Here is a 17245-nt window from a genome sequence, read left to right as displayed (position 1 = left end):
GCTGCCTGTGGAGCTGTTTTGTGGCTCCTGCCTTGCAAGCCTGGGACTGCCCACAGGATCTGACCCTGAGGCTGAGTGCTCTGGCCACAGAGCTGAAGGAGTTGTCTGTGGTTCTAAGACAGTGTGAGAAATATAAGGAAAGGTTGCACTCTCTGATGTTAGTTTCTCTACCCTAATATCTTCCATTCTTTTTTCTTTGTGTGTTTTAAAAATATTCTAAGGACATTAAATACTTTATAGATATAGTTGAAGTTCCCTGGTTTCTACTTCATTCTCTCCCTTATGATTGGTGACTGCTATTTGGAATTTGTACATTTGCTTCCCATCCTTTTCCTTTCTAAAAATACTTTTATCTTGTCCCTAAATAACCTAGAGTACTGTTTTGAAAGGGCACAAAATATGTAGTTCAAGAAATTTATAAAACTGCAAGTGGAAGTCGTCACTGGAAGATGTCACTATGCTTCCTAGTTGAGCAGATGAAAGCTTGTAAAGATAGTAAGTGTTCTAGACCCATCAGAATAAATGTGATAAAGTTTTCATAAGATGCATTATAGAATTTGAAAATTCAAGAGTGAAATTTAAATGAATAAGTGGGCAGCAATTCCAAAAAAAGAAAAAAATATATATATGTATATATTAACAATCCTAAAAAAAAAAAAACAATCCTTAAGTCACTTTACAACAGATCAGTTTGAAAACTGATGGATTAAAAACAGAAAATTGGTGAATAGAGGTAAATCCGGAAATATATGCTAACTGTTAGGACAGAAGCCACAACAAAGAAGGGACTTCTTATTTTTTATTATTTTATTTTATTTTATTTTATTTTATTTATTTTTTGGGGGGGGGATATTTTATTTTATTTTTAAATGTTATTTTATTTAAATTCGGTTAATTAACATATAGCATATTATTAGTTTCAGAGATAGCGTTCAGTGATTCATCAGTTGTATGTAACACCCACCCAGGGCTCATGCCTGTGCTTTTTTTTTTTTTTTTTTTTTTTTTTTTTTTTTAAGATTTTATTTATTCATGAGAGAGAGAGGCAGGCAGAGGGAGAAGCAGGCTCCATGCAGGGAGCCTGACGTGGGACTTGATCCCCAGTCTCCAGGATCACACCCTGGGCTGAAGGCAGTGCTAAACCGCTGAGCCACCAGGGCTGCCATGTGTGCTCATGTGTGCTCCTTAATGCCCATTCCCCCACCCACCTTCCCTCCAGCAACCCTCAGTTTGTTTGTTTGTTTGTTTGTTTTTTTAATATTTTATTTATTTATTCATGATAGTCACACAGAGAGAGAGAGAGAGAGGCAGAGACACAGGCAGAGGGAGAAGCAGGCTCCATGCACCGGGAGCCCGATGTGGGATTCGATCCCGGGTCTCCAGGATCGCGCCCTGGGCCAAAGGCAGGCGCCAAACTGCTGTGCCACCCAGGGATCCCCTCAGTTTGTTTCTTATAGTTAAGAGTCTCTCTTACAGTTTGTCTCCCTCTCTGATTTCATCTTATTTTATTTTTCCCTCCCTTTCCCTATGATCCTCTGTTTTGTTTCTTAAATTCCACATGAGTGAAATCATTTGATAATTATCTTTTTCAGATTGACTTATTTCACTTACCATAATACCCTTTAGTTCATCTACATTGTTGCAAATGGTAAGGTTTCATTTTTTTTGATTGCTGAGTAATGTCCCATTGTGTACATATACCACATCATCATTATCCATTCATCTTTCAGTGGAGATCTGGGCTCTTTCCATTGTTTGGCTGTTGTGGACATTGGGGTGTAGGTTCCTCCTTGGATCACTATTGTATCCTTTAGGTAGGACTCACTTTTTAATAAATGTAATTGAAACTATCAGAAAAGAATTCTCTTAACTTATACTCTCTTATCTTCTGTTGTTTGAATTAGTGGTGTATCAACAGTTCTTCTTCCCCCATTATATAATGAAAAAGGAATGACATACTTAACCCGTTGGTAGAAAGGGTAAATGTCATCCTGTGGAGAAAGGCAAAGGCTGTCACCAGAGAAAAAATGAATATGCTATAAAATGCAACTATTTTCAGGGGCACCTGAGTGGCTTATTTGGTTAAGGATCTGCCTTCAACTCAGGTCATGATCTCAAGGTCCTGGGATCGAACCCTGTGTTGGCCCCTGGCTCAGCAAAGAGTCTACTACTCCCTCTTCCTCTATTCCTCCCCACTGTTTGTGCTGTCTCTCTCCCTCACTCAAATAAAAATAAAGTCTTGAAAAATACATGAGGTGCCTGGGTGACTCAGATGGTTAAGCATCTGCCTTAGGCTTGGGTCATGATCCTGGGGTCGTGGGATCGAGCCCCACATCAGACTTCCTGCTCAGTGGGGGATCTGCTTCTCCCTCTCCTTCTAACCCTCCTCACTGCTCATGTTCTCTCATGCGCGCACACACACACACACTCTCTCTCTCTCTCTCAAGTGAATAAATTCCAAAAAATAACTATTTTTTAATGAGTATGAACACAGCTTTGATATCAGACAGTTAAACTCAGCACTGCTGCTTTGCAACAGTTTGATCTAAGGAAGTTTCTATCAGAGCTTCAGTTTCTTCATATGTAAAATGGGGATGGTAATAACGGTACCCATCTCATAGAATCATTGCTAGGATGAAATAAAATGTGTGTAAAGAGTTTATTTAGCACAGTGCTTGGAATACAGTAAGTACTCAATAAATGTTGGCTATTAAAAAGTTTCACATAACAAAATTCATAAGAAAAGGAATATAGAAAATGTATATGATGTAACAGCTAATACATAATATTGTTGGAAAGAAAAAACAGATAGTAATTCTTCATGTGAAAAAAATCCTTAACTTACCGGTAAAAAAAGAAATGCCAGTTAAAACAAACTTCTGTCAAAGGAGCAAATAGAACTCTTGGGCAGACCCAGTGTAGACCAGACTCCGGGGAGTCCAGACAAATCATCCTTGGAGGAACCAGAGTTAACAGGACCTCACTTTCTGCAACTTGACAATTCTACTTTGGAGATTCTAGAACAAAAATAAAAGTCAGTTAGTACCAGAATGTGTTGTGCAGTACTTGAATTAATATAAGACAAAGAGGGGATCCCTGGGTGGCGCAGCGGTTTGGCGCCTGCCTTTGGCCCAGGGCGCGATCCTGGAGACCCGGGATCGAATCCCACATCGGGCTCCCGGTGCATGGAGCCTGCTTCTCCCTCTGCCTATGTCTCTGCCTCTCTCTCTCTCTCTGTGACTATCATAAATAAATTAAAAAAAAATAAAAAATATATATATAAGACAAAGAGTTAGGGCAGCCCAGGTGGCTCAGCGGTTTAAGGCCACCTTCAGTCCAGGGCCTGATCCTGGAGACCCGGGATCGAGTCCCACTTCGGGCTCCCTGCTTAGAGCCTGCTTCTCCCTCTGCCTGTGTCTCTGCCTCTGTGTGTGTGTGTGTGTGTGTGTCTCATGCATAGATAAATAAAATCTTAAAAAAAAAAAAAAGACAAAGAGCTAGCCTCAGGGGTCCATTAGGGTTGATCCCTGGCTGGCAAACTCTGTCTCAACTGATTCTTCCTCATTCCTCCCTTCCCAGCCAAACTCCAGGCTGCTGTGGTGCTGAACCCTGGCTACTCCTCCATCCCACCCATTTTCCAGCTCTGTCTGAATTGGAAAGGGGAGAAAACCAATAGCAATGATGACAACATTCGGGTAAGGCCCTGCTGGGGTTGATGGGAGAAGCAGGGTGGACTGCCCTTGGGAGGGGGAGGGCAGTGCCAGAACCTACTGCAGCTGAGAGCTTGGCCACTGGCATAATTCCAGGGACAGAGGGACCTGCCAGGATTTATAGAATTTGCTGGAGGGTGTGTGATAATAGTAGAAGAGAAAGCCTAGACCCATATTAACCACTTACCTAGCTTGGGGTCACCCCATCTTAAAATAGGGATAATATAAATCCTTGCCTTAAAAGATTGTTGTCTTGGGCTTCTGTGGAAATGTGAATAAACTCAGACACATGGAAGTGCTGAAATGAAATGGTGTGTGAGATCCTAATGGCTTAATTATCATTATACCTGTTAATTTGATTCTGTAGTGGTCTTCTGGCCATCGTTCATGTTTTTAATGCTAACACCTTCTGATTTAGCTCTTAAGATTCCTTCCCTACACACCTCCATCTTCTTGGCTGTGCGAATGTTGGGCAGGGAAAGTTAGGGGTCAGAATCAGGAAGACCCTATTCTACGGACAGGGAGCCTCAGGACAAACCCATCCAGTTTGATCTGGTGTGACCTAGCTCCTGCAGAGGCCCAGCTACAGTTTTTGTGGGGCTGTCAGACCCAACCAGTCTGACGGTAGTGCTGAATTTCTGGCTTTCCCACTTCTTAGGCCATGGAGAGTGAGGTCAACGTGTGCTATAAGGAGCTGTGCGGACCCCGGCCCAGCCATCAGCTCTTGACCAACCAGCTGCAGCGCCTGTGTGTGCTGCTGGATGTCTACCTGGAGACTGAGAGCCACGATGACAGTGTGGAGGGGCCCAAGGAATTTCCCCAGGAGAAGATGTGTCTGCGGCTTTTCAGGTGAGAAGAGGGTGGGAGCACTGGGGTTCTGGTGGTCTCCAGCCCTGCCTCTCACAGGGACTTGGGGAGAGATCAGAGCCTGGTGTGGAGGGTATGCTTGTTCTCAGGCGTACTTGTCTCTGTTCACGGGATAAATTAAAATTCTAGCCAGATTTTCGGGGGAGGGCTTGCTCCCTCTTTCCCGAAACTTTCCCTACAGCCTACTTCCTACTGTCCTGGTCCAGTTGTTCTTCACAAGCACCCCTGAAGATGGGCCACCCACTGAATGAGCAGTACCAGACCACGAACCAAGAGGATTTAGCTGAACTTCCTGTGCTTTTTTTTTTTTTTTTTTTTTTGGAAAACAACAGGATTTGCTTTTTACTGTCCAAATAAGCTTTTAAAACTGCATAGAGCCCCACCAGGCCCAGTCTGCCATAGTCTCCCTAGGGTGCAGCTTTATGTAGTCGGCATCATGGAAGGAACCAACTCTGAAGTTAGACAGACATAAGTGCAGATTGCTGCTTTGTTGCTCACCAGCTGTGTGACCTTGACAGAGTCACTTTAGCGCTGGACCTATTGCTGAAGGCTGACATGGAAATAAACTGTCTGGCTCATGGTAGATATAGAGAATTATTAGAGGTAATTCATATAAACTATGAGAATCATTCCTGGCACAGACGGGCTCACAGAATGCCATTAGGTCCTGACAGCTTGATGTTTGGTGTATCTGTGCTCATGGCACTCTAGCTACTACTCTTTTCACTTTGGTCAGGTCCTTTCTCTCCTTTTCATCCCCTCATGTTCTTGTTCTTAAGGAATCAGTTTCAAAACTCCAGAGTCCACACTGTTCAGACATGTCCTTCCCTTTTAAGCAAGCAGCTGGGGAGGAATGGTGTCTGGTAGAGGGGAAGGGCTATAATCTGTTTTTAATTAGGACATCCCCCTCTTCCCTGTCAGTCTAAAGGTGCCTTACCTGCCCCTCACCTTCTTCTCAGATAGCCAGTCCCAGCCTCTGGAAGCTGTGCCAGCATTCTCCCACCTCCATCTGGCACTTCCACCTGGCCTGGTTCTTCATGTTATCTGATAATAACCAGTTCCAGCCCCCAAGTGGCTGCTGAGAGGCGGAGCTGGTGGCTAGATGTTGGTAGCTTCTAGGACTTGCTCTCCCTAGTGGGTCTATGTGAGAACTCAGTTCTTCCCACCGTCCCAGCCTGCTATAACACGTTTCCAGGATGGAAGCTGTCACACAGCCAGTGTTTATTTTTTGTTATCTAATCGGATCCCAAAGGATCCATTTCCTGAAGTGCTTTGTGTGTCACCCAGGCTGAGCTCCTCTGTCAGAGCATTCTGGGATGTGCTCCTTTGGCTACTCAGGCGCAATTAACTCCATGACTGCTGAGATGTGAGTTTGTTGGCCTGGAGTCCAGCTGACCACTGGTATCAGGCCAAGGAGCTGGGCTACAAAGTGCTAGCCTGGAAGCAGGAGACTGGAGGTCTGGTTCTGCGTATGGCTGGCTGCTTTCAGGCTGTGGGTTCTTCATTAGCCACAAGCCTAGACTTGCCCAGGTGATTCTGTGCCCTTCAGATGTTGGGAAGTATGTGTCATTGTGTTTACAAATAAGGGCTTTGGGGCCAGAAAGACATGGGTTCAAATTGCAGCTCTTACCTGTGTGATGAGGGTCTACACTTAGCCCCCGAGCTTCAGATTCCTCATTGGTAAAACAGTGTCCACCTCAGGCATTGTTGGGAGAATGAAATTAAATCAGATGTCTTGTATAAAGTGCTAAATATAATGCATGCAGAGTAAGCCCTCACTTAAGTAAGTGGTTGCATTGGTGTTGGAATTAAAACCTTTGTCCTGGGATCCCTGGGTGGTGCAGCAGTTTGGCGCCTGCCTTTGGCCCAGGGCGCGATCCTGGAGACCCGGGATCGAATCCCACGTCAGGCTCCTGGTGCATGGAGCCTGCTTCTCCCTCTCTCTGCCTGTGTCTCTGCCTCTCTCTCTCTCTGTAACTATCATAAATAAATAAAAATTAAAAAAAAAAAAAAAACCTTCTTTGTCCTCATCTCTCCAATTATATACACATACCCCTCCTTCAGACCAAGATCTAGGGTGTCACTTTTCAAGTTACCACTGAATGTCAGTCATAGGCAGACAAAAGAGGCCCTTTAGCTGGACATCATTCACTGTGGAGTTGTGTAGAAGAGGCCCCTGTGTGAAGTTCTGCCTGGGGGCCAGGATTATAGCTGAAGCACCTTAGCTTCATAAGGTTGACGTTTTGGCCATAATTGCTTGGTGTCAGACCTGGTTTTGAAGTTAGGCCTTGTACTTTCTGACCATAAAATCTCAGGCAGTTTACCTCCCCGAGCCAATTTCTTCATCTGTAAAATCTATGAAGTGGTAGAAATAGTATCTAAGAGGTAGTAAGTATAAAGCACATAGTTCTTGGCAGGCACTTAGTGCAGATTCTTTTCACCTCTGCCTACATGGAAATTTCCCTGCAAAGGAGGACTTTAAGTTTTTTTTTGCTCTATTCTACTTATTATGGAAATAAAATAGAGATGCCTGGGTGGCTCAGTCAGTTAAGCATCTGCCTTTGGCTCAGGTCATGATGCTGGGGTCCTGGGACCAAGCCCCACATCAGGCTCCCTTCTCAGCGGGGAGTCTACTTCTCCCTCTCCCTCAGCCCCTTCTCCTGGCTTGTGTACATGCTTTCTCTCTCTCCCCCTCCCAAATAAATAAATATAAATATAAATAATATAAATATAAATAGATACACACACACACATATATATATAAAACAAAAAAAATGTGAGGGTTCCCAGAAGTGCCTGTTGTTAATGAGGGCCTTTCCAGGTTTGTGTTCATGCATTTGCAAGCATACATTTTCACCAAAACAGGATCACACCTTACATATTGTTTTATAGTCTGCTTTTCTCACAATGTCATTCCCCCTCACCCCCACCACTCCAGCAGCTGCATAGTTTTTTCTCATGTGGATGAATTGTAATTTATTTTGTGAGCCCAAAGGGCATGGTATTAACTGATCTCCCTTCTCCTGTTTCTCTAGGGGTCCCAGCAGGATGAAGCCATTTAAATATAACCATCCTCAAGGATTCTTCAGCCATCGCTGACCTCCCACTTCGCCTGTTGTTGCTCCTTATACCTGAAGTGCTGTGCCTCTACTTTCTGCTTTGGCCCACATGGGGCTCTTGATATTCTCCAAAGACAGTTTTTTTTATTTCTAGTCTATTAAAGTGTCACTTGACCAAGTGGCCTTTGTCTTGTGGCTCCTTGGGGAGGAGGGAGGTGGGTTTGCAGTCTGGAAGGGCAGTTGGGGGCCACAGTACAGTGTGAAAGAGCTTTTGTGCATAGGCTTTCTCTAGGTGGCCAAGAAGAGCAGAATGCAGAAGATTCTGATACTGTAGAAAGATGCTGCCCTCTTAACCCACTCATCTTACTTGTTCTTGCTTTGGGAGGGCCTCATTATTTTGGTGTTTATTACCCTAAGTCCCTGCTGTTAGGAAGTAGCAGGGAAAGCCCAAGTGAGCCTAGCACAAAAAACAAAAGCTCTTCTTTCCCATCCCCTCACTCCCTCCACTAATTTTGTCAGTGCCTTCATTGGCCAGATTCTCTCTGATTATTGGATTTTATAAACATCTGACAGTACAGTGCAAAGAGAAGACAGATACAAGGAATAATTGTAAATATTGCAGGTTTTTGTGACATCAGTGAGAATGGTGTCGGAGAATCACATGTAGAGCTACCATCCAGTGAGGCTCTCGCGCAGTGAAACCAGGAGACATGGTGAGGATATGTATGATAAGTTCCTGAAAAAAATAACAGTTTGACTCTCAAAGAATTAAGAGAAGTCCTGGGGAAATAGATAAAACCCTCTAAAATGTTTGCAAAATGACGACCTTTATAATAATGCAAAAGTCAAAGTGAAGGATGGCATCAAGTGTTCTTAAGACAGGTTTGTCAGAAAAGTTACTCCCTATCCTTTCAAAAAGAAATCAGTGTTCATTATTTGTTTAAGAAATAAGATATAGGGGATCTCTGGGTGGCTCAATGGTTTGGCGCCTGCCTTTGGCCCAGGGTGCGATCCTTGAGTCCTGGGATCGAGTTCCATGTCGGGCTCCTGGCATGGAGCCTGCTTCTCTCTCTGCCTGTGTTTCTGCCTCTCTCTCTCTCTCTCTCTCTCTTATGTCTATCATGAATAAATAAATATTTTTTTAAAAAAGAAAGAAAAAAATAAAAAAGATATAAAGCTGGAAAAATACTTAATAATTATTACAGGGCAAAAAAAAAATAAAAATAAAAAAATTATTATTACAGGGCAGCCCCGGTGGCTTAGCGGTTTAGCGCCGCCTTTGGCCTGGGGTGTGATCCTGGAGTCCCGCGTCGGGCTCCCTACATGGTGCCTGCTTCTCCCTCTGCCTGTGTCTCTGCCTCTCTCTCTCTCTGTCTAATAAATAAAATCTTAAAAAAAAAAAAAATTACATACTGAGGGCACCTGGCTAGCTCAGTCAGAAGAGCATGCAACTCTTGATCTCAGGGTCATGAGTTTGAGCCCCACGTTGGGTATAGAGATTACTAAAACAAAAAACTTAAAAAGAAAATTATTACATACTTGCATATATAATCTATAAACAACTACAAGATGAAAATCTGCTCTTGTAGCAACTTCTAATATACATAAAGTTTATTTTTTGTGACAGTCCCAATCAAGTGGCTTTTTTTCTCCCACGACATACTTTGAACCTTATTCCCCATCATGCATGTATTCATTCTCAGTGGACTTTTATTATCTTTGGATAATAATGGGCCTCTGCTATGAAAGCTGTTTCCAGGGATCCCTGGGTGACTCAGTGTTTTAGTGCCTGCCTTTGGCCCAGGGCGTGATCTTGGAGTCACAGGATTGAGTCCCCCCACATCGGGCTCCCTGCATGGAGCCTGCATCTCCCTCTGCCTGTGTCTTTGCCTCTCTCTCTCTCTCTCTCTCTCTCTCTCATGAATAAATAAATACAATCTTAAAAAAAAAAAAAAAAGCTGTTTCTTCCTGTTCTCTCAGCTGATCACTGAACATCCCAGTAATAAGGATTTCCTGAGAAAGAACTAGGAGACTCCTGGCATTACCAGGGCCCTTCGTTTTACAGATGGAAGCCTGAGCCCTTGAGGAAAGGAGAATGTTACCTTTGGTGGCTGTTTAAATGACCGCCACCACTTGTGCATCTCCTCCTCAGCCTACATCATTCCTTTGAATTCAGAGGTAAATACTCTCTTGCCCTGCGATCCTTAAACTTCAATGTGTGTGAATCCCCCATCCTAGGAGGGGATTAGAAACAAAGATTTCCATGCCTCACTCTAATATTTGGACTCCATTGACCTAAGATAGGCCCAGGAAGTATATTTTTAACGAGCTCCCCAGGTGCATGTTGCCCTAGTCTCTTTTTGGAAATGGCTGTACTTTCTTCCCTTTCCTCATTTTTCTGGGTAACTCCTCATGTAATGCAGGGCTTGATTCTCTGCAGGCAACTCCCCATCTTCTGTCTTCGGTATGTTGGGCAGCAGTGTAAACCTCCGTGTGCTTCTTTCCACATAGCATAATCTCCTTGTCTTTTCCCTGACCTACTTGCCTGGACTCTGTCCCTGCCAGCATCCCCTTGGTCTGGCCACCTTCAGGCCCTGCGTCTCACCGCCTGTGCTGAATAAGATTGAAATGGGACCTAAAAATAGTTGCTTTAATGGCCCCTGCATTGCAGTCTCCACTGTTCTTGGCTGGAAGGCAGCCAAACTGACTCAGCACAAAAGCTTGTCTCCGATAGCTGGGACAAGGTTGCAAAGACAGCTTGTGAGCACTGGGGAAGGCTCTGCTTCTTAGGGAATGTCAGAGCCTGTCACCCTCCAGAAGAGATTTTCCATCCTCAGAGGGAAGCTGGCTGAACAAAATCCTTTGGCTGTAAGAAGTATTTTCAAACTTGTGAGAAGCCCAGGACAGTCCAGCGCCTTTGAGCTACTTAAAAGCTATTTGTGCTTCCAGTCAGCAGATTAAGAGAAAGGCCTGGCATAGGACTGTGAAGCTTCCTCCTCAACCAGAATTGTCCTTGGCCTTCCTTGAGGCACATCCCTGAGAGTAATCCCTCTCTGTCATCCTCCCACACCTGGGAGTGGCTGTAGTCGTTAAGTATCAATTTGCAGCACCGTGCCCTAAACCTATCACTGCTCAGCAAAGGGGAGGGTTTTTTTTTTTAAGATTTTATTTATTTATTCATGAGAGAGAGAGAGAGAGGCAGAGGGAGAAGCAGCCTCCCTGCAGGGAGCCCAATGTGGGACTCAATCCTAGGATTCCAGGATCATGCCCTGAGCCAAAGGCCCACCAAGAGGGTTACCTCAACTTCTTGGGCTCTTGACACACCCTCTTCTAACTTGGTTTTCTCACTACCTCCACAGATGACCTAAACTGAGAAACTCCAACCCTACCCACTGGGGCTGGTAGAAGACCCTCAGAGTACATTTGTGTAATGAGTGAATAGATGGGGACATCCCAAAATATTTTAAAGATGGACCCAATCTAACAAGTTGAGATGCAAAGTCCTACAGGAAGGACCTAAAAACTAATCACTCACCCATGTGCTGGGATACAGCAGCTTGAGTGAAAATATGTGGTAATTTTAAAACATGAACAAATGGTTTAAAATGCCTGATGGGATATCTGCCCTTTCAATGCAGAGAACTGGAAGACACTTTGAAATTATACTATTTCTTTTCTTATTTCATTGAGTCAAATTTTACAGGATGAGTACAATATTTATTTCCTATTGTATACAGAATAACCACTTATGGACTGAGTGGTTTGTATTCTATATTTATTTGTTTTCTTACTAAAATAAGATCATAGTATACAAAATTCTTAATGTGATATTTAGAATAATTCACTCACAGGATTCAGAAACCAGAAAGCATAAGAAGTGAAAGTACAGTGAAAGCTTCTACTGTCAACCTTATCCCCCACCTGCCTAGTTCCCATCTCTCTTACAATTAAACAACAAAGTTGATTACTTTCTTTTGTATCCTTTCAAATTCTTTAAGCAAATTATTTTTCCATTTTTGTGCAAAAAGCTATACTACATACATTTGTTTTGATACTTGATTTTTTTCAGATCTTAGACATCATTCTATATCAGTGCAGAGATATGAAGAGCTTCCTCATTCTTTATAGCAGCACAGTATTCCATTCAATGGATGTACCATATTTTATTAGTTTCTTAATACTTTTTTAAAAGATTTTCTTGGGATGCCTGGATGGCTCAGCAGTTGAGCATCTGCCTTCGGCTCAGGTCCTGATCCTGGGATCCAGGATCGAGTCCTGCATCAGGCTCCTTGGAGGGAGCCTGCTTCTCCTTCTGCTTATGTCTCTGCCTCTCTCTGTGTGTCTCTCATGAATAAACAAATAAAATCTTTAAAAATAAATAAAGATTTTCTTTATTTATTTGACAGAGAATACAAGCAGGGGGAGCAGCAGAGGGAGAGGGAGAAGCAGGCTCCTTGCTGAACAGGGAGCCCAATGTGGGTCTCTATCCCAGGACCCTGAGATCATGACCTGAGCCAAAGGCAGACACTTAACTGACTGAGTCACCCAGGTACCTTATTTTATTAGTTTTAATAGATATTTGGTTATCCATTTTTGCACATGGTCATTTCATATGTATGTCAATACATCTGTAGGTCAAGTTTTCAAAAGTAGAAATATTGGAGTAAAGGATATATATAATCATAGTTTTGAAAAATACTTCCAAATTCTCCTCCATGAAGGTTGTATCAGCTTGTGTTCCTACCAGCAATGTATGAACTAGTTTCTCCACAGCTTCATCAAAATATTATCAAATTTTCACTTTTACAAAAACTTAAAAATTGTATTTTGATATATATATATTTTAAGATTTTATTTATTTATGAGAGATACAGAGAGAGGCAAAGACACAGGCAGAGGGAGAAGCAGGCTCCCTACGGGGAACCCAATGCAGGACTTTATTCCAGGACCCTGGGATCACGCCCTGAGCCAAAGGCAGACACTCAACCACTGAGCCACCCAGGCATCCAGATATATATATATATCATTTTTTTAAAACAGAATTATTGACTTGGGTAACTAAGAAGTTCACTGGATGACTGCAGGCACAGCTCAATTCAGCAGTTTAAATGGTGTCATCAGGACTTAAACACTGGTAGTAATTCCAAGGTGCTTTCTTTGCTGTTTATCCTCAGGGTAGCCTTTGACAGCTTCTCTGCACCAGTATCTTCTACCACAGTATTGGAATTGGCTTTCATTGGATAGACTTACATTACTCAATCAATGAACTAATCTCAGAGGCCAGAGGACAGTATATGATGGGCCATGCCTGACATGCATACATCTGGTCTAGGTACAATGGGCACCCAAACCCCATGGCCTATATTAGGTTTCTGTGGGTGGTGTAACAATTTGCTACAAACTTGGTGGTGTAAAACAACACAAATTGATTCTCCTAACTATTCTGGAGGCCAGAAGTCTGAAATTAATTTTACTGGGCTAAAGTCAAGATTTTGGTAGGGCTCATTCCTTCTGGAAGCTCAAGAACAGAATATTTCTTTGCTCTTTCCACTTCTACAGTTGGCCTGTGGTTCATTCCTCCATCTTGAAAGTGCATCACTTCAACCTCTGCTTCTATCGTCACATCACTTCCTCCTCCAACTGTGAAACCTGCTCCCTCTAGTAAGGAGACGTGATGACAATGGGCCCAACTGGCTAACCCAGAATAATCTCCTATCTTAAAATTCTTAACTTAATCACATCTACAAAGTCCTTTATGCCATATATGGTAACATTCACAGATTCTAGGGATTAGAACATGGACATCTTTGGAGGACCATTATTCACCCTATTATGTGGCCTGTGAGTGGGGAGACGTGGTGTCTCTTTTCATCAGAAAGAGAGAATAGAGGCTGGAGAGGCAAAAACAGATGGATACCCACTAGGATAGAACATACAACAAGTTTTATAAAGCAACCATTTGTATTTTACTCTTTAATATTTGTTTTCCCACTAGACTGCGTGCTCCAGAAAAGGCACAAACACACTTCTGTTTTGCTCACTTCTATATCCCCTGGGCTTTGCACAAGGTTGGTGCACAAAAGGAGATCAATAAATATTTACTGAATGAACTAATACGTGAAATTTAGAAACTGTTAGGAGAAGATTAAAGTGAAATGTTAAATTTAATAAGTAAAAGATTTAGGACAGTGAGAAAGGCAGAAAGCTATTTTTATAATCATTAATGCACTCTATAAAGCTGACATTTATATATAATTGTTAAAGAATCTTCAGGCTTTATCAAAAACCAAGCAGCAAAAAAACACCTTCGCCATATCTCCCTCATGGTTGGTATTACAATCTTCAGGACAGGGGCACCTTGGTGGCTTAGTGATTGAATGTCTGGCCTTGGCTCAGATTGTGATAATAAATAAAATAAAATATTTTTTTTTAATCTTCAGAATAGACTATTCCTGGAAAGAAGCCAATCACAAAAGGTCACATATTATATGATTCCACTTATATGAAATGTCCAGAATACATAAATCCATAGAGACAGAAACCAGAGTAGTGGTTATCAGGAGCAGGGGTAGAAGGAATGGGAAAGACTGCTTAATGGGTAAGGTGTATCCTTCTGGAACTAGATCGTGGTAATGATTATATAACATTATGAAGGTACTAAATATCACCAGTGGTGAATTTTCTGTATATTTTGCCACAATTTTTGTCTATTGTGGTGAACTTCACACGACATAAAATTAACCATTTTAAAACGAATCATTCAGTGATTGATTACTCTCCTTATGTTGAACCGGGATAAATCTTACTTGATCATGGTGTATAATCTTGTTAATACATTGTTGGATTGGCTTTGCCTAGTATTTTGTTGAGGATTTTTGCATCTGTATCCATAGGGATATTATTCTGTGGTTTAGTTGTGGGGTTCTTTGTCTGGCTTTGGTATTTGGGTAACACAGGCCTCTGAGAATGAGTTAGGAAGTGTTCCCTTCTATCTTTTTTTAAATTATTATTTGAGAAGAACTGGTGTTGATTCTTATCTAAATGTTTGGTAGAATTCACTGGTGAAGCCATCTAGGCCTGAATTTTTCTTTATGGGTAGTTTTGAGATTACTAATTTAATCTCTATTTGTGGTAGATCTATTCAGATTCTCTTTTTTCTTTTTTTTTCTTGAGTCAGTTCCAGTAGTTTGTGTCTTTTTAGGAATTTGCCTAAATTTAATCTAAATTATCTAATTATTAGGCATGCAGTTGTTCACAGTATTCCCTTATAATCCTTTTTATTTCTCTAAGTTTAGTATTTATGTCATCTCTTTCATTCCTGACTTTAGCAATTTGTGTGCTCTTTTTTCTTCATTAGTCCAGCTAAAGTTTTGTCACTTTGGTGGATCTTTCAAAGAATCAACTTTTAGTTTCAGTGATTTTTCTTTTATTTTTTGTTATTAAGTTCTACTCTAATCCTGCTTTGAGTTTAATTATTATTAATCATTAATCTTAAAGTAGAAAATTAGGTTATCAATTCAAAAACTTTTTTCCTTTTAAATGTAGACATTTTCTTTTTTTTTTTAATGTAGACATTTTCTACTATAAATTTTCCTCTAAGCATTGCATTAGCTGCATCTCATAAGTTTCCATATGTTGTGTCTTTATTTGCATTCATCTCAAAGTATTTTCTAATTTTCCTCATGGTTTCTTCTTTGATATTTTAGTTATTTAGAAGTGTGTTGTTTAAGCTCCATGTATTTGTGAATTTTCCAAATTTCTTTGTTATTTCTAATGTTATTCCATTGTGATCAGAGAACAGACTTTGTCCTATTTCAGTCTTTTTAAATTTGCTGAGGCTTGTTTTTGGCTTAATATATGGTCTGTCCTGGAGAACATTCCATGTGCACTTGCATGGAGTTTCTTTAGATGTCTGCTAGGTCCCATTGATGTAAATTATTTTTTAAATTAAATAAACAATTTTAATGCAGTCAGTAAGTCATCTTTCCCGTTACCCCCAAGAATCTCATCTCTTTCTCCTGCTGTAGGCATAGATGACTTTACTCCATTCTGTCTTCTCTGGACCCATGATAGAATTCCAGAATTTCTGGCAGCTTTTGTAGTTTAAGAAGTAAGTGGACCACCTCTCCCTGTCATAGTTATTTTCATCCCTACCTCTGGTAGAAACATCAGATTCCAACAAGCAAGGATTTGCGTCATGTTCTCTCAGCCTCCATGCTACCTTGGGCATCCTAACAGTTTTCTTACTCAGGTAGCTGCTTTGCCAGAACCCAGGCCATTTCCAGCTCCAAATACCTAAATTATTTTTTTAACATTAATAACTAGTTTTCTGGGGCACCTGGGTGGCTCAGTCAGTTAAGCGTCTGCCTTCAGCTCCTGTCATGATCCCAGAGTCCCAGGATGGAGCCCAACATTGGGCTCCTGCTCAGTGGGGAGTCTGCTTCTCTCTCTGCTGCTCTCCCTGTTTGTGATTTTTCCCTCTCTCTTTCTACCAAATAAATACATTTTAAAAATTAAAATTAGTTTTCTTTTTTGTTGCAAAATGTATACTAACTTATGTAACTTAATTTATTTAGCCATTCTCCTATTATTGTATATTCAGGGTATTTTCCAAAATAGAAACAAAACTTAAGTGAATATATTTTGTATTTGAATATTTCTGTACAGACCTGATTATTAATTTAGGATACATTCACCGAAGTGGCACACTTTGGTTACAGTATCTCAGCTTTTAAGCTTCTGATATATCTCATTAGATTGCCTTCCAAGAAGGTTTTGTCCATTTTCACTCCAACCATTAGTTCCAGAAAATTCAGGTTTCTCTGCATGCCCACTGACACTGGGTATTATTGCTTTTTTGGATCTTCTGCTCCATTCATTGTGGACATTTATCATTGTTACTGCCCTAGCATCCATTCTCTGATAACAGTACCTCTCATATCCTTTGGGAACCACACCTCCCAAACTCTCAATTTCAGTTTAAGGGGCCTGATATATTTCCCCACCTCCAGGCATGTGCAAATGACCACAGCCTAGCTCATTAGTGTCCTGTGCATACCTAGCAAAGAGCATGTGACCTTACCAGCCCAATGAGAACCAACCCCTGGACTTTTCCTGAAATATTGAACAAGAATTCTCTTCCCCCTTTAGTTTACTCAACTGTTGTTATGTAACCTTGAAGCTGGAGACCACATGGAGAGGTCCTGCCTGAGAATGAAGCCTACACAAAAGAAAATAGCCAAGAACTGGTGAAAGAGTGGTAGCATCTTGGGGAACATCATTTGAGAATTCCCCCTGGACCTTGCTTTATCTGAAGCAAGTCAACCTTCTTGAACTCCTTGGTTATATAAGCTGACCTATTGATCATTATTAATTATCGGTAGTGATAGTATTTTGCTTAAACTAGTTTGTTTTGACTACTTGCAGCATAAATAATGCTGATGAATATGGAAACCTCCAGTGCATCCCCTCAGGAACTATTGGTCAAAATTCTCTGGAACATTGCTGTGGAGTTATCAGTGCTGCAAAAAAGGTCCTTTTCTCTCTCTGGCACTTAGTAGGATTGCTCCGCCTATCTCTGATTTTAGATATAACTGTTTGGATTGCTTT

General features: G+C 41.5%; 1 protein-coding gene and 1 pseudogene across 3 annotated transcripts in view; one reads left to right on the top strand and one right to left on the bottom strand.

Annotated features, from left to right (window-relative positions):
- Positions 1-7814, top strand: part of THOC5 (THO complex subunit 5) — a 35817-nt gene extending 28003 nt beyond the window's left edge. For all 3 annotated transcript variants that reach the window (XM_077874252.1, XM_077874250.1, XM_077874251.1), the window contains 3 exons: positions 3580-3695; positions 4369-4559; positions 7613-7814. In XM_077874252.1, coding sequence (XP_077730378.1) covers positions 3580-3695; positions 4369-4559; positions 7613-7676 — 371 coding nt within the window. In that variant the 3' untranslated portion in view covers positions 7677-7814. The remainder of the gene's footprint in view (positions 1-3579; positions 3696-4368; positions 4560-7612) is intronic.
- Positions 7815-15641: 7827 nt separating this feature from the next.
- LOC144299635 (coiled-coil-helix-coiled-coil-helix domain-containing protein 7 pseudogene) lies at positions 15642-15878 on the bottom strand (annotated as a pseudogene).
- Positions 15879-17245: the final 1367 nt, after the last annotated feature.

The sequence above is a fragment of the Canis aureus genome, chromosome 27 (genome assembly GCF_053574225.1).
Source record: "Canis aureus isolate CA01 chromosome 27, VMU_Caureus_v.1.0, whole genome shotgun sequence".
Classification (NCBI taxonomy): domain Eukaryota; kingdom Metazoa; phylum Chordata; class Mammalia; order Carnivora; family Canidae; genus Canis; species Canis aureus.
The sequence above is the reverse complement of the archived record's forward strand: the minus strand, read 5'-3'. Positions and strand labels throughout refer to the sequence as shown.